The 26,843-nt window shown below is 37.4% G+C and overlaps 2 protein-coding genes across 3 annotated transcripts in view; both read left to right on the top strand.

Moving 5' to 3' along the window:
* LOC123766734 (long-chain specific acyl-CoA dehydrogenase, mitochondrial) lies at positions 1–17,356 on the top strand. Its single transcript, XM_045756043.2, has 9 exons — positions 1–158; positions 1,787–1,963; positions 3,135–3,272; positions 5,336–5,500; positions 7,584–7,815; positions 9,829–9,930; positions 11,391–11,504; positions 12,643–12,770; positions 14,638–17,356. The coding sequence occupies exons 1-9, from the start codon at positions 55–57 to the stop codon at positions 14,822–14,824; spliced, it is 1,347 nt and encodes a 448-aa protein (XP_045611999.1). The 5' UTR covers positions 1–54; the 3' UTR covers positions 14,825–17,356.
* A 6,533-nt stretch (positions 17,357–23,889) lies between these two features.
* The window catches only part of LOC123766735 (KAT8 regulatory NSL complex subunit 1), a 114,251-nt gene continuing 111,297 nt past the window's right edge, over positions 23,890–26,843 (top strand). Inside the window, exon 1 of one of the 2 annotated variants that reach the window (XM_045756045.2) lies at positions 23,890–24,188. The gene's annotated coding sequence lies outside the window, so the exon portion shown is untranslated. Of the gene's footprint in view, positions 24,189–24,343; positions 24,492–26,843 lie in introns of those variants that run through there. The other variant, XM_045756046.2, reaches the window with a different exon arrangement.

The raw sequence follows: 26,843 nt of genomic DNA, 5'->3' as shown, positions 1-26,843 counted from the left end.
AACCCTGCCGCTGCCGCCACCCCCAGTCGCAGCTCAGCTGGTCCCAGAGGCATCATGGCGCAGCTCCTCTCAACCTCATCCCAGCTCTGTCGCCAGCTCCTCAGCCGCTCCTTTATGGGGAGAGCTGTTGGGGTCAGGACTATAGCAACCACTGCCAGGTGAGGAACAGCGAAGGCCGCCTTGAGCTACAGTGGAATGGAATTAAGTGCCCGTTGAGCCATAAGTCTTGGCTCGGGACCATGGCCTAATTATCAGTGTCACCGGTATATTCCCTTCCTAGAGAGGCTGATGCCCAATGGTTAGTTAATCTTGTGTTGACCCCCATACCCATCCTGTGAGCGGTGGTGCAGGCCCATCTTGTAATGGTAGAACCTTCCCCCATACTTATACAGTATATTTAGACTTATCCAGTTAGTGGTAAAAAATGTATATATAGACAATTATGGCTGGGAAGTGAACTCCAATATTTATCTAAGTAAGGTGCAGGGTAAATGGTTAAGGAGCTGGTTAATGTTTAACCCCATAACCTATGCGTCAACAGAATACTAAAGAGCTTTGGCTGCTTCACCCTTGTTTACATGGAGGCTACAGAGTAACATAATAGCTTCAGGAATTGAAGCCATAATGTTCTATACACCAAAATATTTCTCACTGTTAGACACAACTCCTTGCATTTTGATGCACAAGTCACAGCCCAGTTAAGAACACAAGAATGAAAGAAACTGCAGAAGGCCTATTGGCCCATATGTAGCAGCTCTTACTTATGTCCACCCAAACTCATTCATATATATGTCTAACCTACGCTTGAAATAATTGAGGGATCCTATGCTATTATGTTACGCGGTAATGGGTTCCACAAATCAACAACCCTGTTACCGAACCAGTATTTACCCAGGTCTTTCCCAAGTCGAAACTTATCCAATTTATGCCCATTGTTTTGTGTTCTATTATGTGTTGATATATTTCGGGCCTTAATCAATTCGTTATTCCCATTCATTTACTTGTACACTTCTATCATGTCACTTCTAACTCTGATTTTCTAGAGAATGTAAATTAAGATTTTTCAGTCTTCATATGGAAGGTTTCTATTTTGCGGGATTAACTTTGTCATCCTACGCTGGACACTTTCTAGTGAATTTAAATTCATTCTATAGTATGGCGACCAAAACTGAACTGCATAATCTAAATGGGCCCTAGCAAGAGCAAGATAGAGCTGAAGAATAAAATCAGGTGTTTCATTAGTAATGAAAGTGAGCTTCTAGATATAAATCCGTGTCATATTTGCCTTATTTTGAATATTTATGCAAGTACAAAAAAATTGTATGAAAAGTACATTTTAGTACTTTTTTTTTTTTAGTTTTATAAGATTTCTGACTCCTGTTTGCAGGCTGAGGGCCTTTCCTTCCCATAACTCATGGTAAGCCTTGTCCACTAGTTTTCCCCTGGAACATGACCCAGCAATTGGTTAACAACCAGGTACACCCTCCCTGGCCAGGAATCGAATCTAGACCAAATTGCTAGTTTGGTTAGAAAAAGCAGGGCGAGTGTGGCCATCTTTTCTCAGTCTAATGGTTTTTTAATGTATTGTTTTCTTACTCTGTTCTTTTAACATCACCCCATGCTTCTCATGGTCTGTTTCTACAACTCTTAATATTTTATTTTGTTATGCTCATATGTTATCTTATTATGCACCACACTACAGGTATTTTATATTAATACATAAGGACACCTAACTCTTGATTTTATTCATAAATTATTTGCTTCATTATATTTTCTTTCTCGATAGGTGTGATGAACTGTCATCAGAGAATCAGGAGGATGCTGTCCAATACCGACCTTCAACTGCGCAGGCACCAAGGATGACGGATATTGGTATCCGATCCATTTTTAATGAAGACCATGATATCTTAAGGGCATCGGCAAGAAAATTTTTCAACGAAGAGGTTTTACCGTACCATGCACAGTGAGTCATAATAAACTTGCCCATTCCAAGGATGGTGACCATGACTTAAAAATTTACTGCAAGGGAAATATTTCCATTTTATAAAACTTGTGTTTGTTGTGAGGGATATTGATCCTTGGAACGATCTTAAGAAGAGGGACCATCTTCCCATTCAGGTTGGCTCCTGCTGGGCTCTGTCATTGCAGGGGCTGTGGTAGCTAAGCCACTGAGCACATGCCTGTTGGCTTCTACCTTTTTGTAGGCTCTGGGAGGTCCCTGGTCTCTTTCCCTCTCTCCCCAACCCCCTTTCATATGTACTGTAGGGCGGGGAATATCAAACCCGTGGTGAGGCAAACTTTTATGCAGTCCGCGATGTGCCTACTATTTCAATAGCATTTTGAGCTTTAAGCATAAAGGATTGAGAATATAAAGTGAATTCAAAGAAAAAAATACTTATTTACTACATTTTTATTGCATTGATTAAAGCATGCAGGTAACAGAAGAGTTTGGGGAATTGATACTATTAATGGGAACAAAAATGTGTAATTATATCAGAGTTTGGTAGACATTAATTCGACAAAAGCTGCAAGTCTGGCTATAGAGGAAGCACTGCAAATGATAGGTAGAAAACTGTCGTAGCTACTGAATTGTATGAATATTCATAATATTGTTTGTATATGCATGGAGTAGGGACTAGGAATCCCTCTTGGTTTAATGAAAGTGTGAAATTAAAACCATACCTTCAGATCAAATGAAACCATACAGAGGTATCTTAAATTTTCATTACTTGTTTGTATTTTCTAGTACTGTGCATTTAACCATCTTGGCAATGTATTTTTCTTATTTTCAAAGTGTGTACTTTCTCACTTATGAAAGTGAAAAATCAGTAATGATTATTATGTACATTAATTTGGGATATGTATTGGCGATTAAAAATATGTATTGTATCCAGAACTGTATTCATAAACAAATTTACCAAAATAGAAAGTGTGCAGTGAATTTATTTAATTCTCATGTCAAACTTTAACATCAAGTATGAAGTTTGCTGATTTTTACTAAGCAGTATAGTATGTACTGTAGATACTACATGCACATGCAGACCAGTCTACTATTATTCCCCTTTTACCATGAGGAGCTTGTGACATTTAGTATGTTTCTAAATTTTTACTAACAAATACAAATTCCTTCTTAGATGGGAGAAGGATGGGCAGATCTCTCGTGAATGTTGGCTCAAAGCGGGCGAGCAAGGTTTTTTGGGGACAGACACATCTGCGGAAATGGGTGGCATTGGTGGTGACTTCAAAGATGCTTCAATTATTATGGAAGAACAGTAAGTGTTTTGTTGTAATTAAAGTGCTTCCCTAAATTTTCTAATGCTTGTATCCACAAGTGTGCCTTTACAAATGCAATAATGCACCTCCTCTCCTACCCTCTAATAAACACAGGTGTCCCTCAGGGCAGTATATGGTACTTAAATACAATATATCTATTTCTTACCTAATGCATCTCGCCCCCTTAAATTTATTTTTGTTGATGACTCAATCTTTTTCTCACATACTAACTTGCATCCTAATAATATAGCAAATAATGAGCTAAATAAAGTCTGTTTATGGATGGTGACCAATACTCTCTAAATATGGAAAGACCTATTATGTACTATTTGGGAACAAAGTACACAATCCCACAAATTCAAATAATAATAATAAAATATAAATAATACAATAATTCATTGTATCGGGGGACAGGAGGCCAAAGTGTATTCATTCACGTAGGCTTTTATCGAGGTCCCCTCTCTGCAAGGTCAAATTACTGACCCCGCCCAGGTTGCAACCCGACAGCAAGCTGACATCTCCCGAGTACCTACTTACTGCTAGGTGAACAGACGCATATGTGAAAGGAAATGTACCCAACCATTTCTTTCCTGCCCGAGATTTGAACCCGGAATTCTCGATTGTGCGTTGAGAACGAACCCGACTGTGCTACTGGGACCCTTTAAGACAAATCTAAGAGTAAACGACAAAACATTTAGGGTAAAAGTTGGAAACTTCTAACTTTGCCTATTGATAAGGCTTTACTTCAATACATATGGAATACACAACAAAGTATTCAAAACAGTTGGCTTACTATAAAAAAATGTTTGCCCCACACAATTATATTATTCAAATAATACAGTCCTGAACTTGCTTACCTATCCATATCTTGCATATAAGATTGGTGCTTCAGGTGCTGCTACCTACCTCAAGCCCATCATTACCCAGCAAGAATCAACCATCAGAACCCTATTCAACTCTATTCCCAGATAACATACAGAATATTTGGGATGTCTCCATCCCAAATATATACATGTGTATATTTATCATGTAACCATGATAAATATATGCATTTTGTATATTATTCTAAATTTTGTACAATGTTCATTTTCAAAACTATTCAGCAGTGTAAAACTAGATTTGAAACTTCCTTATGGATTGTGTAAACAGTCAACGACACTGCCCAATAAAATAATGTACAGAATCAACACTCCCAGAGTTAAACTTGATTATAAATTAAATTTCAATAAATAGGTTAAAATATGGAAGTTTTCAAGACAGCATAAGAACTGCACAACATTTAGTCTAAAAGATTATAAAGAAACTTTTAATATCTTCACATGTGTATCACCCACTCCACTGTGTTCTGAATATAGTGTATCCTTCATTACCACCTTATTATCCTTGCTTGCTATTTTGACCTGGTAACAATGACCATCCATAAGGCCAACTTCATTGAATCATATTAATCATCACTACACCAGAGAAAGGTGATGACTTGTACAATGAATGAAGGTAATGGGTGTTAAAATTTGCCTCTCGTCCATTCATTGTATCATTCAGTTTGACAGCACAACAGTTTAACAGTGAACAGTAGCATGCCACATCAGTCATTCCATAGCAGTACCCCACCACTTCATAATACCCCAGGAGAACAGTGCTGCTTGTGAATTGTTATAACATTAAAAATATATTCACTCCCTTCATACAAACCATTTCCGCCCAACCATTGTCCCTTATCATTTCCTATTCATTGTTCATATTTGCTATATAAACATTTGCTACATAATAGCTCATTCGTGTACACTATCCATCTCTTGCTAGCCTTCCTCACTTACCCCTCAAATTCTATCTTTTTACTAGTCTACTGTTATACTGTACATTGTTTCAACATGCCCGAGTCATCTCTGTACACTTTTCAATCTTGATGTTTATTGTCTTGGACTCCACATTTTCTGTTTGACATTTTGATTCCTTATTCTATCTTTTCTTCTTACACTTCACATACTACTTCAATTATTTTACACTCCACCCCTTTCCTTGTTTCTCTATCTGTTTTATTTATAATTTCCCTACATTTCAGAATGTATGTGAACTGCTCTGGACCTGGATTTTCTCTGCATTCTCATATTACTATGCCTTACATTACAAAATATGGCTCCCAAGAACAAATTGACAAGTACATCCCTGAAATGGTTGCAGGACGCAAGATTGGAGCAATCGCAATGACAGAGCCCGGGGCTGGCAGGTAGGTTGCTGGCATCCAAAAGTTTGACTGCGAGACAGTTTCACAATTTTTTAATTTTTTGTTACCAAAAGAAAGCAAGTCGGTTATGATGATTTTTTAAGTTGATTTCTTCTTATTCCAGTTAATTTTGTCTTACTTTGAACATTTTGTGCACTGTATTCATCTCCTTACTCAGTTGTTCCTTCATTAACAAAATTTGACAGATTATGCATTTGCTGCAGTAAAAAACTGTTGCCTTTTCCAAAATATTTAATTTTGATATTCTTGTTGGTTTACTTGTATATGTTCTACACGCCAAATGGTTTTTAGTGGCCTATTCAAAACTACTACTGCCCTTCAATTTCTGCATCATTTGGGGAGTTATTCTATTTCTCTTACCTTTTTCTCCCAGCAGGATAATGTTAGCAAAAATGTGGTTCTTCCCAGAACTTGTCAGTAAAACTGGGTTTCATGAAATGTTTCATTCTCAACTTTACCATTACCTACATGCTGTTCCAAAAGCAATTTCATAATTGTGTACTTCATAGAATTAAAAAACTTACTTTTGCCTGATTGCCTTCATATCTAGTGGCCTTGTTGGGTAGGAAGGGGCATGTTCCTTGTACAAGGCATTATGCAGCATTAAGAAGTTTCACTTTTCACTTAACATTTTCACTTCCTGATGCTGCATGATGCACCATAAAACCAAAACACGCAGAGTTCATGATAAAGCAAATGTTGGCATTAATTAAAAAATTTGTACAAATTCCATTTTTTGTCCGAATACTATGGGAATTGTTTAAAAATCTGCGCCAATGTCTTCCCAGTCTCGGTTTACCCTGCGTGGCATCCTAATCCTGACGCGTCAACACCCACCCATGCTGGAGTCTCATTGCTCTCGTGACCTTGCTCCCGACCCCCGCTTCCTCCCCTCCAGTCGCAAAGTTTTCCTGTTCCAGTTATTTTATCTCGGGTATTTGTTGTTACCAGCTTCTTAATCACTGCAAATTGACTTCAACATGGATATTGATCAAGAATAGTCAATCCATGACGAAAGCTGCGAAACACGTATGAGGGGAAAAATTATCGAGTGTTCATCAGTATTTTAAAAAAGTGACTTATTTGTTCTTGTATGCAAATACTGTATCTGTTTACAACATCTTATTGCGAACAATTTGATACCAAATTGAACATTGTAGCACGAAAATTGAGGTGAGAAAGCGGAAGAGTATAAACAATGGTGTGTGGTAGTAAGCCCAGGGGCAACGCTTGGCCCACCTTGCAGTGCGCGACGGGTCGCCCGCTGTGCCAGCGAAAGTATTAATAAGTTTTATGGTTGCTTTAGCACGTTAGGAAAATTACCTAGGTGTAGTTAGATTGGACTATCCTGATGCATAGTAGGAAGAGGCTTGAAAATGCAAATACTGTACTGTACTGTATAGCTACTTTATTCAAGATAATTCTCGAACTATGTAATGGTGTAAGGTTTAACCTGTAACAGATTATTAATATATAAATTATATTGAATTAAAACAGTAAAATATTGATATTGCCTAATGAGAGTAGGTGCTCATAACAATTTACAGTGTGTGTTTTGTGAGACGCGACACAAGTTATTGACATGGAAAGTGATATAGATAATTTAAATTCAAATGTTTTATTCATAAATACTTGTACATTAATAGTTAGATTAGTTTACACAAATTTACAGTAAATTATTTACCCACAAGAAAGTTGTAATAATGACATGTAATACAGTATCTGTAATTATAAACTGTGTACACAAGATTTAGGTTTAGAAACTACTTGTATCAATGATTTAAAAATAATTACAGTTGTCAAATCCAATGTCATGATATACATAACTTACACAGATCAAAGGTGATACAGTGGACTGTATATTGGAAAATAATAGTTTACTGTTAGAACAGTAAGTAGATACTGGCACAATTCACATCACAAAATTAGGATGATAAAACAATTCAAGGAACTAATATATACTAATTATTCCATGCAGTTACCTCTCCCCCTTAATGAAGCATTAACAAAAAATGCTAGAAATGTATGTTTTTGTATGAACATTTGTATGTTCATTTATCCACAGTGATCTGCAGGGTGTGACCACAAATGCTCGAAGAGATGGCGATGACTGGATCCTCAATGGCTCCAAGACCTTCATTACCAACGGGTACTTGTCTGACGTAGTTATTGTTGTAGCTGTCACTGATCCCAATGCTAAAACGAAAGCTCATGGCACATCTTTGTTCTTGGTCGATGAAGGAACACCAGGCTTTAGAAAAGGTCGCAAGTTGGAGAAGATGGGACTGAAAGCACAGGTATGAGTTAATAATGGTTTATTTGTATGATTTTTTTTCCTCTCCTCTTGACTGTTGGTATGATGCCTTAATGTCCTTTAGACTTTTCTGTGCATCAGTGTTGGATTTTTTTAGGTAAAAAGGTAATGTGCTCAATTTCTTCCTGTGTACGAAGGTGAGCACCTCCATATTTACTTCATTCTTAAAGTTTTACTTTGAAGGCATTATTGAATATTGTACTATTGCTGTTACATAGTACACATAATATTGACAATGAAAATTACATTCCATGTATACATCTTTAATACAGTACAGTACTTATAAATTAAGTAGCCTCCAAGGAAAAATTGCTGAAAATTCCTTGAGTAATAAGAGACTGACTGCACTAGCATAGGAAAAGTCATGTGTTCAGACCAGGTCAACATTATCAGTACAGTATATACTGTACATATGGCATAGACAATAATTTATAAAAGCTTGAATTTTCTAGTCATTTTTACTGCAAAAAAGTAAAAGGAAGTAAACATTTTAAATAATGGTTGGTGAATCTTAACTATTTAATATCAATCTGAATTCCTCCCCTCCCTGCAAATATTGAAAAATTCCACAAATTTGTATTCCTCTCACGGATTTCAAAACAATTGTTTAAATAACATAATCTTTCTGGATTTTTTTTTTTTTTTTAGGTTTATTAATGTGATCTGGAGAACTCAAAATAACTTTTCAAGGTTCAGATAATGCCTGACTTCCTTTGGACACTGATTGGTAGGTATTTTCTCTTAAACCATCATCAGTCAACACTAGTTATTAAAATAATTTCTGAGCACTATAGCATTCACCTAGGTGTTCGTGCACTGTCTAGTAGTACAGTACTGGTTGAATGGCATTCCTGTATCCTTAGAGCAACCAACCAACCAACCAATTAGACAACCAATATATTGGATAAAGCGAGAACCCAGCCCATTCTCTCGTGCATTCCTGACACCAAGAAACTGTCATACTAAAGTGCCCTGCCTACCTAACCTACAAGAGGACCATGAACAGAAAATGGGACATTGTCAATTTTGTGAGCTGCTACCATTTTCTTGTGCGACAGTTTTTGGTCTTGGGTAAAGTATGTCAAAATGTGCTATTAGGAGGATGGGTTGAATAACCAACTAAAGCTGTTGCTCTGTAAGCAGGAGGGGAAAGTGCCAAATCATTTTAACTATATAGCACATGGAAAGGATCAGGATAAAGATTTGAGATGGTACGGTGGGGGGGGGGGGGATGGTGCCCAATCACTTGGACAGTTTGGGATTGAATCCCGATCTGCATGAAGCGAGACCATCATTCTATCGTCCAGCCTATGTGGTTGGGCAAGCAAAACAGAAGTAAAACATTGTTACCAGGTTGAGGAAAAATGAAAAGATGTGCAAGAGACTCAACAAGACTGTGTTGATGACTATGGTAGAAGGTGGTAGGTGGTCACAATCCAATAACATTAGATGATATAATAATCACTGAACAGGTGGTAAAAAAAAATGCCTGAAGGACTTGGGCTACAAAAGCAGCAGGTAGGCACAAAAGATATCAGGGCCAGACCTGATATCACCATGATTACAGAATGATGCCGAAGGGGTTCTTTCTCAAGTGCTGACAAAGATTTTCAATAAATCACTTGAGACTAGAGATGGCACAGAAAACTGTAGGAAGGCATACATAGTTCCAGTATTGAAAAGAATGTATTAAGAGTTAATTATAGATCAATATCATTAACATTTATTCCTTTACAAAGTATTGGAGAGCATTCTCGGGAAGAGAATAATGGAGCATCTGGAGAGGATCAACTTTGTAACAGAAGGGCAACATGGATTTAGAGGAGAAAAGTCAGGCCTAACAAACTTCATACACGGGTTTCAATATGCACACTTTAGTCTGTCATGAGTTGTAAATTACAGTTAAATTAATTATTTTTTCTCCAATATCTGAATATCTTTTCTCCAATATATGCTGTCAATAAATTCCAGAATAACAATACAAATGCCCTTTCAGGACACTGCCGAGCTGTTTTTCGAGGATGTCCGCTTACCGGCCTCTGCCTTGTTAGGGAAAGAAAATAATGGATTTTATTACCTTATGAATGAGTTGCCACAGGTGAGATATTCATTATTTAATGTGGATATGCTTTGTCCATTATCCAACTTCATAAAATGCCTATTTAAACATTAATAAAAAGTACTGCTGCAACTTTCCAGTAACAAATACACTACACTGTTCGGAGAGGATTTGTACACTCCTCAGTGATATGGATGAGAGTTATCATTGTTTCTTCATGGGGGGGGGGGTACCTTTGGGTACAGCAGGCCTTGAATGTTTAAAGATGTTGTGATATGAGAATAAAATCCAAGGTGTAAAAAAAAAAAAAGCCCCTGCCAAGTTTCGGTTTCTTGATCCCAGTGCTCGTGTTTACTGAATTTTGGTGTTAACTGTTCAAAGAAGAAAAGGAAAGCTTAGCATCCTGGTACTCATTAATTTTGATAACTACAAGTACCTCATCTTGCAGATAATCTTAAAATGTTATCCTGTAAAGAATTAAAATTCTTGGCTCTTTTAAGTAGAACTACATAAAAGTATAGTATCTGCACATTAGCTTATCTGTATTTTAGTTGCCGAGTCACATATCGCTGTCTATTGTGGCAGATCTGTTTTCACTTCTTGGCAGGTTTGTGAAGAGCCAGTACCCAGGGTCAACTATTCATTATTTACAAAATTGAACGCTGTTAATGGTCACACAGCTGTCACAGAAGCATTGCATTGCACTGATAGGAGTGCTTACCTCATAGTAACATTTAATCTCCACAACCTTTTATTCATATTTATAAGTTAATGTGTCAGTATCAGCTATTCTCAATTGGGTTATAAAATGACACTGCTTTTTACTGAAACTGAATACTAATCAAATATGTACACAACACAAAATCCCACTTACAAGTTTAGATAGAATGGTCAAGCCAAGATGTATTATATTCCTTTGATTAATTTATCATTAGACTGGGCATTATGTAACCGTCATACAACCTTGAATATCACAAATGTCATTACCTGTACCAATATATACACTGACCACTCAGTAATTCAGCCTTAGTTAACTTGAGTCTATTAGTAACTCGACCAAAATTGAAGCCGTATTTAACTGTCATTTTGTAGGGATGGAATTTGGATTACGAAGCTCACTAATTGATACACAAAAATTACAGATGCTTTACATTACACAGTATGCAAACACTTTAAAATAATATGTTAATAATAAAAGCTGTTTGTGAATGTGTGAAAGTGTCATTATTTATGTATAAGAATATGTGAGTGTGCAATTGTGGGAGTGGCAGGAAAAGTGACAAACTGACAGCTACTAATTACAGTATTGGCTGCACTATTTCTCTATTAATAGATTTGCATACAATGAGCTTTTCTTCATACCTTCAGCATTTGCATTATTGTAAAATATTACTAAAACCTTAGGTTGATAGGTCTGCATACAGCAATCTCTCTCATGTTGACTAGACGATTTCAACATATCCTATTTCAACTATATATCATATATTCAACATTTTCAGGAACGCCTCCTAATTGGCATTATGTCGTGTGCCAGTTGTGAGTGGCAGTTGGAAGAGACTCGAGCATATCTAATGACTAGGAAGGCATTTGGCAAGACATTGTCAAATCTCAAGGTGGGTACTGGTTTAATGTTCAAGTAAAAAAAAAAATCAAATAGGGTTTTGTCTAAATTAAATTTGAGTCATTTCGAAGGTCTACACCGGCTGTCTATTAAGTGTAGTGTGATGGATATGAGTGGGAGGAAGAAAATTAAAATTGTTGGAAAATGGAGAGAGATGATTATCCTGGGCTCAGATCATATGGCTAAGAGAGATTACCAATAAGAAAGAAGCTACCTATGAGAGTAGAAAAAGAACTACCCATTATTTGGGATGGGTAGGAGTAGATTTGTGATATTTGTAGGAGATAAAAGGAATGGTGGGTGAGGTTTGTGGTAGAGATTCACTCAGGTGGTGGAAGGTGAGAGCTGAAGTAGTAGTAGCTGGTGGGTTGCTTGTACATGTTGGCTAGTGGGGTGGGGGAGGGGGGGTGTATCTGTACATGTTAAGAGACAGTTGAGTTGAGGCTGAGGAGTATGGGTAGAGATGGGAGTATTTTAGATTTAGAAGCTATATTCACAAGTGATTTATATACTGTACAATTATTAGAGTTGTAGCATTGTGGCTGGAGTGATAGTGTACAATGATGAAAACACTTTGCAATTAGAGCAGTGAGATTTATAACATTTCTTCTCCATTGGAGTTTTATCAGTTTTGTATTGTAAAGAAAGGCATAAAGAGTAGTAGCGTGTACATGTGGACAAAAGCTTTTGTCTGTCCCCCCTCCCTTTCCCCCCCTCCCTCCTCCCTACACAATGTGTGTGTGTGTAAATCGGGAAAATTAATACGTGATGAAAAATGTGACAGTATCAGACCACAAAGGAAGGAGTGAAGCAGGAATTTCCTTAAGTACTTTCATATTTAATAATACGTCTTCAGAAATTCCCGTTTCCATCCTTCCTATGTGGTGGTCTGACACTCTCATATACTGTATATATAAATATATTAGTCTATTAGTCCAGTATTAGTTCATTCTTATTCCTGATTAATGTGAAGTAATTTTTGAGGGTATACTCCTTTCTGTCAATGTTTACTGATACACAAAACTTAGAAGATGCGCTCAGAGGAAGACTGCACAACTGTGTTCAATTTATTCATTTATATATATAAATATATATATAATATTATAATAAAAATTTACAATTCTTTTCAGACAATTCAGCATAAACTGGCAGAAATGAAGACGGAAATATGTGTTGCACGTGCCTTCACAGACCAGTGTATTGACTTGCATAATGTTGGCAAGCTGGATGGTAGCATGGCTTCCATGTGTAAATATTGGTAAGTACTGAATACAGTAGCACATTCTGAATACTGTATTTGTTGTCATTAAAGAAGTGTAAGTAATGAGTTAGATTGGAATAGTTATCATAAAATTCTTGTTTAGATTTGAGGGTTAACTTTATTGGACATTTCACCTATAAGGACTTGTATCTGACAAAATGTAACTTTCAACAAATTCTGTTCTCTATTTAATGCTTCATTACATTGTTACAGTTCTTTGCTCTCTTAATCAACTTACATCTATAGTACAGTATATTTATCAGTGCAGTGTTAGGGGTTATGGTGTCTTTTTGAGCTGAAGCACTCGGTTGCTCCATTATGCAAGGTCCTGCTGGACCAATGGAGGTCCAGCAGAATTGAACCAGGAGCCATGCACAGTCACAGCAGTTTGATATGCCACACCAGCACAATGTGACTTCTTTCAAACATCCCTGGTGGGGTCATATTGGTGCAAAGAAGACACTGGAGAACACACTCCTTATTCAATCTAGCTTGGATTGATCTTGAATGCTTGTTCAACTATGGTTGAAAACCTTCAAAGTGCTATGTGCATGGAAGGATCTGTCAGAGTTCTCTCGCTGATCATTAGTTAGTGTACCCCCGCTGATGCCTCTGACTGCCACCAGCTGGCAGGACCTGCATGATAACTTGGTTCCCTAACTCTTCCCACCTTACATTGCTACATAGTCTCCCCACCATTGCTACATATGGTGCCTTCTTTTGATAATTATTTACTTCCCACCTTACATTTCCCTCGATGAGTTTGCTAAGTTCCTTGACACTAGATATTGTTTCTCAAATTTTCCACTACCTACGCAACTCCTTGGAACCTTGCCCCTTTAATGTAAGCATTTCTGCTATGCATGCATAATTATAATAAAGGACAGATAATCATTATGTCAAAGTTGTGTGGTGTGAATAATTCTGGGTCATGTTTATTTCTCTGCTGCTACTGCTTCTTCTTGGGCTGCCTTTTCCTATTTATCCTTTAGCTCGATGATCATCCCCTCTGCCTTCGGCATTCCTGCTGTTGGGTATCTTCAACCAATGGGTATATAGTGTGTGCCAGGCATGGACTGCAACTTGGTTCAAGCACCAGTCTTAGTAGCCTGCTTGTGAAGTCTTGGCATCAGGACCAGAAGGATGCTGCTAATTCCCCTTTTTAAGGGCTCCTTGACTGGTCCAGTGGGTAACACAATAGTATTTAAATTTACTACTTGCAATATATTCTTTTATTGTCTAGAACTTTCAGCTCCTGATATGTCTTGCACAATTTTGCATGGCATCAGATGTTCCTAGCATAGTCATGGCTGGAAGGTGATGTACTAGACATGGTGTACATCTGTTTACCAATATATACAAAAAGAAAACTAGAGCACTGTATTTTTTTTTCCAATATGGCAGATGATTTCCAGAGCCATCAAGGAATCTAACACACAACCAAGTTCTCACCAATGACTTGAGTAGCTAATTCAGGCTCTGTGAATATCTCCTGGCTATTTTACCCAATCAGTCCATGATTTTTGGAGTAGTGCGAGGGTTAATGTGTGTGGGTTTCTAAGTACAGTAGATGATTCGTGCATTTCTTAAATTAAAAAGTCTTTATATAATAAGGATTGAAATGTTCAGGCAGTGGCTCAATATAAGGCAATCTTGATGAGCGATAGAACAATGTATCAAAGATAATAGATATTTTGTTTTGTAATCTTTGTTCAATATGGTAAATAATGATTATTATATGTTGCATAGCTTTGTTGTACAGTACACGGAAGGTTTTAATAACTTAATTATTATTCTGTAGTGTACTTTAGTGGAACAACTCCCTACGAGTACTGTATGGTTACTATCGTCTTGTTCATTACAGGATGTCTGACATGCAGAACCGTGTGTCCTATGAGTGTGTGCAGCTCCATGGTGGCTGGGGATACATGTGGGAATATCCAATCTGCAAGGCCTATGTTGATGCAAGAGTCCAGACCATCTATGGCGGTTCCAATGAGATAATGAAGGAACTTATTGCCCGTCAGATTGTTGGTGACAAAAGGCTTTGAGTTGTCACAGGGGAATAGTGATACATCCATCTATGCAATGACATCAGCAGTTTATCTGGGTCGTACAAAATTTGACAGGGTATTTTGAATTAAAACGAATGGCATAAAAGTTTGTGTCTTCGCCTTAATCAAGGTTATACCTAATCCTGGGAGTTAATGTAGCAAAATGTTCATTTTTATAAAAACAATTTCATCTCTAATGGGTTAAATATATTTTTCTTAGATTCAACATGATGGGAGACGGTTAAGTTGTACTGAAATGAAAACCGAGCCAAGAATTGCCTCAATTTCTCTAAAATAACTAAGATCTTAAACATCCATGTGGTTTTCAGGATTATGGTCCATAATATATTGTAGAAGTTCTGTGCATTTAATTTTGCATTTGTGTTGCAGTGTCTAAAAAATGTGATGTCCTCACTCTCATCTGCCCCGCTTTCCTTCCATTACCTAACATTTAAAGATTTTACACACCACACTTTTGATAGCCATGCAAAGCAGTTACCATGTGTAATATATTTTTTGTAAGGTAATCATTCACTTTGCAACTTAACCAAAAATATAGCTGTCATGCTTGTCACTGTACATACCGTGTGATTTAAGCAGTTCTCTCTTTAAAAAAAATCTTGATGAATATCGGTTTGGACATTTAAATAGAACAACTTTCTAACCATTCTTCTTTGCGTTCTCGTGAGTGACATTCGGTTTCGTTTGTTCTAACTATATCATGCTGCCTCATACAAGGATCTAATTTAAATTGCATGTCCGATGTTGGATGTGTCATTGTAGACTTATAGTAAATAGTGATAAATTAACAATGCAATTAGTTTTTATAAAACACGTTTCCTTCCTCATACTGGTTACTTGTAAATGGAAGCATACACGTCAGTATTCAGATAATGGATTTGTAGAAATACTATACAAATATGGCTTGCAACTATTCATTTATTATCATTTAACTTGAAGATTGGTGTTAATGCAGGTGGTTTGACCTCGAGTACAGTATCTGTAATTTTTCTTTACCTTTTTTATGTAAGTGCCTTCTTTTGATAATTACTTACCTTTTATGTAAGTTATAGTATTTTGTTGCTAAATTGTGTAATGGAATACGTTTACTTCCAGAAAGCATTATTAATGATCGGTGATGGTATACTAAATATTTTTTTTACGTGAAGTAAATATTCAGGGAGTAATAGTATTGGTTCCTGATTGGCAATTCTTGAATAAAAAAACTATTAATTGGTCATTTAAAAGCACTGATTTCATTCACATGTTAAGTAGTACATGATTATTAAAATTTACATAAAAGCTAAAATATATTTTATAGTTTTCAAATATATGCATTTTTCTTTTTACATATTTGAAAATTGGTACTATGTTTATGAAAGTATAAATTAAATTGGAGGTAAATATTTAAATGCAGTATGGTACAAATATTTAAACCATTCAGTGCCTATATTTAATGTAATCTTATTTATCCTAGTCGTAACCATTTTAACTTGGAGAGTAGACACTTTGTCTTGATATGTTAAATATATATAGACACAGGCAAATGTATATGTTAAAAACTCCCCTTGTGTGCTGCAATCATTGCCCTCTTGTGTTAAGATTGCTTATAAACTTCTTAGGGAAATGTACATCTGCTGCTATTGAGAATACAATGCTGCACGTGTTCAGTAGGCCTATTTGATTTTTTTTTATACAGTATATTTTTATGATGTAAATAGAATTTTCAAATTGTTTAAATACCTATGACTGAAGCACTGGAAGTTGCATGCAAGATACATAAAGCATATATTGTTTAACGTGTATTTCAGTGAAATATTACTGAACTACAAACTATGGCATCAAGGCAGTGTTCTAGGAGGAGGCCGAGATAAATGGTCTCGGCTACAACACTTGTCCTTTACCTCGGCTATGAAGGAGCAACATTAAATATGAAATGTAACGAAGTTTGTTATATTGAACTAATTTGAATCTATTTTTGATACTCCTGATGCTTTTATATATTTGAAGTGCATAATTTTATTTAGGGTAATATTCAAGTGCTTTATATTTAATTTTTTTTTTTTTTAATTTGTAATACAGTAATCCCATATTTGTGCTTAGCTTGATAATTTGATTTTATCATTTTTAGTTAACTACATTATTTAATTGTTATTTATACATTATAAATAACATGTATAAATTAAAGACATTAAATTGTCTCGACTTGTGCAAGAAGAAACAATCGGGATTTATTTTCTAGAATATTTAATGTGTTGCAATTCGGGTTCAATAAATTGCAATATGTTCTAATATCATTTTTACCATATTTATTGCAGCCATAATTACTAGTACGTGTGAAAGATGTGTGTGTAAAATACTTCTTAAAGACGTGTGTATAATTTCAAGTACTGTATTGTACCTCTACATAAGAAGATTTGAATGACATACCAACAATGCATTATTGTAAGGATCAGCAAATTTATAACTAGTTCAATTCTGTTCATTTAATCATTTTGTGTGATTTTGAAATAAATAGCAATAGGCACATTTGTTTGTTGTAAATTACCCCTATTTATTACTAGGTTATTACTAAAGGGGGTTGTATATGTACCTTTTTAATTTTGAGAGGGATAGGATCCTCTCATTGACTATGCATTGATGTGGAGAATGGGGGTAGGGATCTCGAGTGCTTTAATACTAAGGCAGAGTTTAGAGTGGCTTGTAGATGAGACCCCTTGGTGATATTTAGCAGTCCTCTGATTATTCTGCACATTTGATGGTGCTACATAGCCTTCCCGGTTTGGTGCCTTCTTTTGATAATTACTTACTTGTAGATGAGACCAATTTCAAGTGGATTTCTGCCACTTGTTTGCAATGCAGAGCATGCCACATTTCTTGTCTGGTAGTAGAGGCCCCATAAGGGCAACACACTTATTTGATGGGAGATATAAGGATAAAAAACCAGTGTTGAATGTAATTAAATTCCTCTTTCTACTGGTTCCTTGGTGCTTGCTACCTGGCAAGCTCTAACCAATTCAATCCACACCAGGCCCCAAATCATATTTCTACTGATTACCAGAGATCAAGACCTGGCTTCCTCTAAAAAAGAGATGCAGGAAATAGTATGTTACCCCTAACCTACTAGAATGGTGGTCAACCCAAAATAATAATAATTGTATTTGAGAGAATGTACAATGCATATGTGAAATTACCTGAGAGTGGTATTTTTACATTCTTGCAAAGCCACTAGCATTTTGGACAGGTCCTTAATCTAACATACCAGGTAAGATGAAAAGGTATATTGTAGCAAAATTTAGCATATATTATTATTATTTAGCATATATACATAGGTATATTGTAGCAAAAACATATAACTACAATATAAATTGACAGAGGTGATATAATCAGTCATTCAGCTACGAATTCTGAAAACCAAATCCTCTGAATGTGAAAGGGACCAATCGGAGGAAAGGGTTCCAAGGACCAATCGGAGGAAGGCCTTTCAATGCATTCACTACTGATTGGGAGGGCTCCTTGGTGATATTTCACCACCTAGAAAAACAAAAAGGGTGCTCACGAAAAGTAGGGGACAGCTGAAAGAAAACCCTAAGGAAATGTGATGGTAGGGAAGAGTGAACTGCCTCAAAGCCACACAAGCCCAGAGCAGATCAAGATGCATTTGAATGCATTCGGCATGAAAAGCCTATTCGTAAACAACCAAGAGAAAAATAAATTAAAGGGCTGCATACAGAAACAGGAAAGGCAGCAACAGAAAAAGGTGGAAGGAGCGCCAAGAAACCCAGTAATGTTGCTGCAACAAAATCGACCACCTGCAGACCATACCGAGAGCTAAAAGTATAGATCAGCAGAGTGCCTCGAACTGTCTGGAAACCTCTTCTACGGGTCGATTTGCTGAAAGAGGCGAAGCCGCATAAAACACTAGTTAGGATAATTGGTTATAAGATCCGGAAATCATGGCTAGCCCAGTCAAAAGGCAGCCAAAAGAACCTGGAGCAGGAGCAGAACCGAAGGGAATAGATAAGGAAATCCCCCACTGACTCCAGTCCAACTGAAAAGCATCCACAACTAAAGTCTCGCGATCAATGAATGGGACCACAGCCCAGAAACCGATGCGAAGAGGTCCATCTTAGGGTGGCCGAACATTTTGCGAAGCCATTGTTAGGAGATGCAGGCCATATCGAAAATGAGAGACCATCCTCCAGAATATAGGACATGCCCTGAATGTGAACTGCATGAAGTGGAGCCTGCTGGGAGATAAAGTATCCGCAGTGCATGCCAGACTGCTGTGATTTCGTACTCCGTGATGTGCGCTGATTCAGAGGACCCCCCAACGACCCTGCGGAATCAGGTGAGTATTGGTAACAAACTCTACAACCCAAAGCCGAGGCATCCTTGAAAAAGTCGAGTGCAGGGAATGGGAAGCACCATGGGACAGAACCTAAAAATCCCGAAGAGGAAACTGGAAAATCGGGAACGGTCGAAGGGCCCATGTGGTCTGGTGAGGACGAAATGGACAAAACCGAAGAAACCGGTACAACACCTAGATCAAAACCATGCCCTGAGGATTATTGGCGAATCTCACTTCGACAGAACAACATTCTAAGTGATGTCTAGAAACTCTGACTCTAATGGAAGAGTGCTATGCAGTATATAGCCATACTGGCTTAGTGCTTTCTTGTGATACAGTACTTACCCAGAAAGTTCATTCATCTACACTCAAAAGTCTCCTCCATGCGATACTCGGCCTTAAATAGATTTGCACCCAAGTATCTATGGTACTGCTAGTTGGCTGACCCTTCACAATCCCTGACCACCACCAGATGTCAGCACCCACTCTGTGAATAGAGTAGCTGCGAACTGCCACCTCACTCACTCTTGACGCCTCACGAGTTGACACTTAGGCTCCAGTAGTTCCTTGCGTCCTGCTGCAAGCCTGAGAGGTTAGTGTTAAGCACGTTCACTTGGGTACGTTCCGTCGCCGTATTGTACACCAGTGCATGTGTAAGTGCACTGATTCGTTTTTTAGGGGTCTCGTTGTTCTGTGATTTATTTATTGTTTAATTTCAGTCATGGACATGTCTTTACCTTTTCTCGTCTGTGATTAGCGTTAAGGCACTAGAGGTGAATAATGTAACGGGTCTCTTAATAATAATGTTATTTATAAAATATACACAAAATCAAATAGATATATTTAGCAGGTAGAGTAATTGTTTATTTGATAAAGCCACTATATATAATGCACACAGCATTTTCTTCAGTGCGTTATGGAGAGGTCTTGCAGGTACCTATAGGTTTCTCACCTACAGGATTTCATGGTACTTTGAGTCCTAGTGATGGTAGCTTTCCCCAATCTCGCTGAAAATTAGTTTCCTCTTGTTTAGGCTTAATTACTTCGCTATGCATACTCAGTATGGCAATACAGCACTAATCCTTCCCGCCTCGCAGGGATTGAGCATGCGTCTTCAAATGTAAAGACAACTAATTTTAAACACGTCTCGTATAATTATAATTCATTGTGTCGGGGGACAGGAAGCCAGAGTGTATTCATACACGTTAGGCTTATATCGACTGCACGTTTTGGCACGTTTTTGATGTTACAATACTCAAAACTTCTGAATTCACTTTTTGAACTATTGAACGTTCACTATTGAGCTTTTGAACGTTCAGCTTGAGTACGAACACGTACATTTGCCGACTATTATTTTTTTCTGACAAAATAGCATAGATGACCATAGCTTAAGGACATTGGTTGCGCCGCAAGAGGAGAGGAGGAGGAGGTGCCCTCGGCAGATGTGAGGTGGACGGGAAGTAGAGACCACGTCGATACTATAGTAGGGTCAACGAGTCCTGCCGGCTCGTGCGCACTCACCCGGCGGCGGCCAGATGGAGTCTGGTGCCGGCTGCACCACCCTTCAACACACTGAGGCTGAGAGAGGCGGGACCAAAGAGCCCAAGCTCAACCCCCCCGCAAGCACAATTAGGTGAGTACACATGAACACTGTACCGCTGTACAGGACCTCGCGGCTGAGTGGACAGCACTCGGAGGTCGTAATCCTAAGGCCCCCGGTTCGATTTCCGGTCGAGACGGATTCAAATGGGCAGTTTCTTTCACCTGATACTCCTAGTAAATAGGTACCCAAGAGTTAGACAGCTGCTACGGGTGTGTGCGTGTTAGAGAGAAATAAGTATGTAGTAGATATGATAGAGGAACAAATAGATTGATTGAAAAGGCGGGGTCCAAGAGCTAATAGTTTGATTCTGCATGCTTAAATAGTAAATACACAAATAATAAACACACACACACGTGATAAACACGGACATGAGTTAATAAAATAAGAAAACTAGGAATACTACAGTAAAAACATATATACAGGTGTTAGGGAATAATTCATACTACATCATCAGAGACTGAATCCCTCATAAGTGCTGACGGTACAAATATACAATAAAATAAAGGACTCAAATCATAGAAGGAATAAAATTTGATGGCCCAGAGCGTCCATTAAAATATAAATTCATGCTTGGGGGGAAAACTAGACATTTTTCAGTTGTAAGTTTTAGCGCAAAAGAACCTAATTCTTGTCAGCGGCAACCCATCCTCTACCTAAAGTATATAAACTGACTATCGCTGACGTTAATGAAATAATATTTGGCAACAAACAAGCTTAATTTTTCCTAGGCCTATTACAGTAATATATGTACTAAATTATGATTGCATATTTAGGGCTAAAACAGGTTGTTTTAATAGAACATGCGTTTTGCATGTTAATAAAGATATTAACATGCAAAACTCATGTTCTGCTGGGAGAGTTACATATCTGGAAGCTCTACACTTTAATGGTGCAACCTTTTGGTGTCGGTACCTAACGCAACCGATATTATTCAAATTTAAATTCAAATTCAAATTTTATTCAGGTAAAAGTACATACATAGATGATGGATTTTTGATGATAGACAAACATAATGTTGGATTTATAGACAGAGCTAGTACATACAATACCTAAAGCCACTAATAGGAATAGAGTTTCGGGCAAGAAATTGCAGATATTGTCTTGTAAAACAGTAAGAAAATAACGAGATGAATAACATGATTACGTATAACCACGAAGGAAAATAAAATATATCCAAATTCGAAATGTGTAAATATTGAATTGAAAAGTGATCTTCTGCAGGAAATATTAACCAATTGAGAATGGTCCAGGACGGACCGAAACGTCGTCGTCCCTTCAACTTCTAGTGTGTGGTCTGGTAAACAAAATTAACCAATTATTCCCCAGTTTAACTGTAGGAAGTACATATGGAGGTAACTCTACCCTCCACACCTCCTCCTTCCTCTGCATGGGTGCAATATGATAGGCAAATTAACTGTTATGTTAGTTTGATAAACTGTGAAGATACTGTTGATATAGTTATATGTTAACAAATTATATAACTATATGGCTCATCAGTATTGTCTGGAAGTTAGCTAAACGAGTTTTGAGGCTAGATTCCCGAGCCCATTAAAATAACCATTTCCATTACCGCTCATGAGATGGGTACGAGAATAATATTAAATGAACTAACTAACTAAACTAGTTTTCTTGTCTTTCAGATATTAAACTTCCAGAATTTCAGATTTTATATATGCGCACAAACTGAATTTCATCCAGTATTGCTCCTCTATAATATTACTAATAAAACCTTAGTTTAATTGGTGTATATGGAGCGCGCACATCCTGTATGTTAGCCGGGAGAGGTTATTGAATCTTGGGTATCGAGCCCATTATGCAATAATTACATTATCTTAGGCGGGTTCTGTTTTCAGTGCTCTCTTCTTTGTCCACAATTAAATGTCGCAGTTATATGCGGAGATAATGTATAGCATCAATAAATGTTAAGTTTGTTATTTAGGAAAATTTGTAATGTGAAACGAATTTCTAACAGACATTTCATCGTTACGTCACATTAACGATAAGACTCAAATAGGATATTCTCTATATGTAATTACGTTTGTATTGTGCCCTTTTAGAATACAAGACCACCGCACATGGTCTACAGACTTCCGGTGTACAATATCAAGTTAATTTCGTGTGTATGAGAAGTATTAAACATAAGAAAATATCCCCAATCTCATGATTCAAGTCATACATGGAGTACAATGTTCATTATTTAAAAAGAATGACCAAATCGGCTTGATCCTCACGTGATACGTCAGGGATACAAACATTTCCGAAACTGCCGCAGTGCAGAAATTCACAGCTTGACGCTAGTATAGAACATTACACTACATAAACAACTTATTAAATGGTTATAAATACGTAATTTACTAATATTTTAGACACAAAAAACAGTGCTATACATATTATGGCGCAGAACTTTAAATATCAATATAATATATGCACACATTTTTTTTTTTTACTTTAAGCTCTCCCTTATTCACATACTTTCGCCAAGTTTATAATTTTCTATTGGCATATATTATTTATAATGCATGATTTAGGTACTGAAATGAGGAATTAAATGTGGGTATGTTTTTAGCTCCATTGGTAGACCTGTGATGGTGGAAGCATCGTACCTCGCATGAACAAATGGCGGCCTAGCTGGATATTGGACCAGGGGCGAGTCTCGGCCTAGCTCTTCCCTTCCATTTTTTATCTTTATTCACGCGTAGCATCAGAGATAGAATAATATTTATACCATAAATTTCCTTACGGGATTCAGGATTATTTTACTGTAGTGGATATATAGTTTATTCGAAACGCGCCAAATTTTGTATAGCTCAGCCAACTCATAGCTATTCTACTGGCTTTACATTCTATTCCCACGATAGATGAAATACCCATTACTTTTGCTATACCTCTTAAATAGTGTTGCTAAGCTATATAATTATGTTTATCTAAAATATTTCTAACAAACGCGTTGTTTTTTCCCGTTATAAGTGTAGAGGTAAGCGTAAGAATTGTGTTTGAAGGTGAGTGAGGCGGGGTGCGGCGGGAGGAACAGCCATCCCGCCCAATCACACAATGCGGGCCAGCAGGGTCTGCGCAATGACGTCACTTCTCGCGCATCACTCTCAGTTGAGAGTCTATCGTGTAACCCATTTCTGCTTTCGGTATAAATTTTCCTTCGGCAGTTGATAAAAATGGGAATGTGTTACGAATTATATTGTTTTGATATTACAAAGTGATAAGAAGAGGCACGTGTGCGTGACAATGTCAGTTAAGACACTATAAAAAAGCCTGTGCTAGAGAAGATTCAGTAACTCCTCTGGTGTGTATTGAGAGGTTGTGTGAGGAAGTACACTGCAGGAATTTTCAGTGAAATATACTTAATTTCGGTGCATTTTGGATTAGCAGCCTGATCCTCCACGTGTTTGAAGGTTTGTAACACCGGGTAGTTTTGATATATGGCGGTAAGAGGGAGCGGAGGGCGGCGTAGCGTGTGTAGTGAGTGTAATAAGAAGAGAGGAGGTGGGTCGGTGTAGCCTGGGGGTGGTTGGCGGGCCATGGCGGCTGTGTCACGTGGTGGACCGGGCCGGCCTGGCCTGGCCCGCCCGTCAGTGTGGCCCAGGACGCCCTCATGAATGGTACACTGTGCGCCCTCTCAAACCCTCACATTGCTGAATGAATGTATTAATTTACCCTCACAACACCCCCAAGTTAATGAGATGTATGCTAGAAAGGTGATAAAACTGAATATATAACTGTGAATAAGGTGTTAATTATAATTGTATAGTAGTTGGGTGTGGTGGGCGGCAGTGGCATTTAAAGGTGGGTTTAAGGCTCTCAACCACACGTATATAGGCTTTTCCTTGCCCTAAATTAGTAAGCAACGTTCAGATATCTTATTTTAGCTGTATTGGTTTGAAACGCATCGTAATATAGGAAATATCCACGAGAGAAGCTTAGTTTTACCATGATAGATTTGTTAGTGGGGTATTTTAAAATTATTAATGTGAACCAAGACATTCACAGTTAAACCACGCATTCATTATATATTATAAAGTAGACACAGGGTATATATTGGTGCTAAAAATCACATATAATATACAAATGCAAAAACTAGAGACAACGTCTTATGCGCCTTCATGATTGTTGTTTCAGATTTAGCTACTGAGAACGAAATGCCTTCATGAAATATGACGTAGACATGTATGAAGTACAGTATATAAAGATATCTGGAGAAGGTGACCTCGCTATGACTATATGTAGACGACTGTTGGATACTTATAATGAATTAGTGACATTTGAAAAGTCAAAACAATACATAACACGAGGCATGATGTAATAGTGACACCATTCAAGTCTATGCACATTAGTCAGATGATCTTTCATTTTGATGATTTACTTAATAAGTACTCGAGTATTGTAAACAATGGAATGGGTTAGGCGAGAAAGTGATTGAAGGTATCAAAATATTAGCTTTAAACGAAAGGAAAAAAGTTTCAACCAAGCCATTGCATTCAACCAAGTGGGTAGGCTGGGAGTTGATGCTGGACCCTGCAGGTACATCTACACACACACCCTTCCTCCCTACAACTCTCCCTATTTATAGTGACTAATATGGTGTAAATCATATTAACTTGTGTTGGAAGATGGATTAATAAAAAAAACTAAATTTTGAACATTTTCTATATTAGTATTTAAACTATAAGATAATTGCTCTAATAATTATTGTAATCTCAAAGTATTTGACCAATACTTCAAAAATAGGCCAATACCACTGGTACCGATGCCTTGATATGCTTCTAAAATCAACCTGTCGTCCAGAAATGACAGAAATTAAGTGAATGTGTAGTAAGACAGCGTCTGGGATGCTCTCGGACGTAGGTTCGAATCCTCGTCACGGCCCTTTTGGATTTGTTCGAATGTGGATAGAATTCCAAAATATGAACTTGCGCGCCCGTAAGTTTTATACTTCTAAATGCCCGTGAAAGAAACAAAGCAAGCCTACTGTTTCCTAAGCCTACTATTTGTACGAAATTAGGCATAAATCTATTAGGTAAGGTTAGGTATATTTGTATTTTTTTTTTCTATACAAGAGTTCTTACATTCTTGTACAAGAATGGACCCTGCTTATGGTCTAAATCTCCAACAGGGAAAGTCTTGGTGGTAATATAGCTTGGTGCCTTTCTTGGTATAGATATAATGTTGCTTTTATTTGTGCAGTGACATGTATTCCCAGTTGAGTAAGCATATAATGAGAAGCATAAAGAGAATAGAATGAAATAAGAGTTTTCACACTGCACGTTGTTAAACAATTAAGAGTTGTGTCGAGTAACAGTCGAGATTAGGATAGCGAACATCTGCCAAGTTGCGTCATTGAAAATTGTGTATAAATATATTCTGATTCGTATGGGCCAGTAAGCTTACGTTTGTTCGTTTTCCTACAGTAATGGGGGAGATAATTATCATAATATTTGTGACCAAAAGTTTCTAGTTAGCTTCATGAAATTTCTACATAGTATTTGGCCAAGAGATTTGGACTCTGAGAGGCTGCAGGGTCCAAGTTAGGGCAGTAGAACTTCTGGTTGTAACTCTATTTAGACTAATATTTGTAATGGTTAAAGCTAGTATCTGAATGAGTGACTCAACCGAACATGCCACGGGCTCCCTATCCCAACAGGGTACAGTATATATATATATATATACACATTTTCAATTTGACGATACGTGTACGAACTTGAACACAGTCTACTGGGTGGACTCGGCAACCTCCACCCTATCGAGCGCTCTCAGCTTTTCAGATTTCCACAATGCATCGTTTACTCGGTTCAGTTGATAAGATTGAATATCATGTACAGTTGAGCAGGCTTGTCTGTGGTAGGGTGTGGAAATGAGCGGGTTTACATCATTTATGTACAGCAAAAGAAAAAGCAAGAGTGTTTTCATGGGTTTATTAACTAGTGTAAGCTGTGTCAGAGGTTTGGGGGGGGGGGAAATGTTGCGTCATGTCACGTGATCACTGCTAGCGTGGTGTTGCCAGTTCCCGACGTTTTCCTGTTACCACATTTATCAGTAATTTTCTTATTATG

Source organism: Procambarus clarkii, chromosome 60 (genome assembly GCF_040958095.1).
Source record: "Procambarus clarkii isolate CNS0578487 chromosome 60, FALCON_Pclarkii_2.0, whole genome shotgun sequence".
Lineage (NCBI taxonomy): Eukaryota > Metazoa > Arthropoda > Malacostraca > Decapoda > Cambaridae > Procambarus > Procambarus clarkii.
Note: the sequence above shows the minus strand (reverse complement) of the source record. Positions and strands in the feature narration are given on the sequence as shown.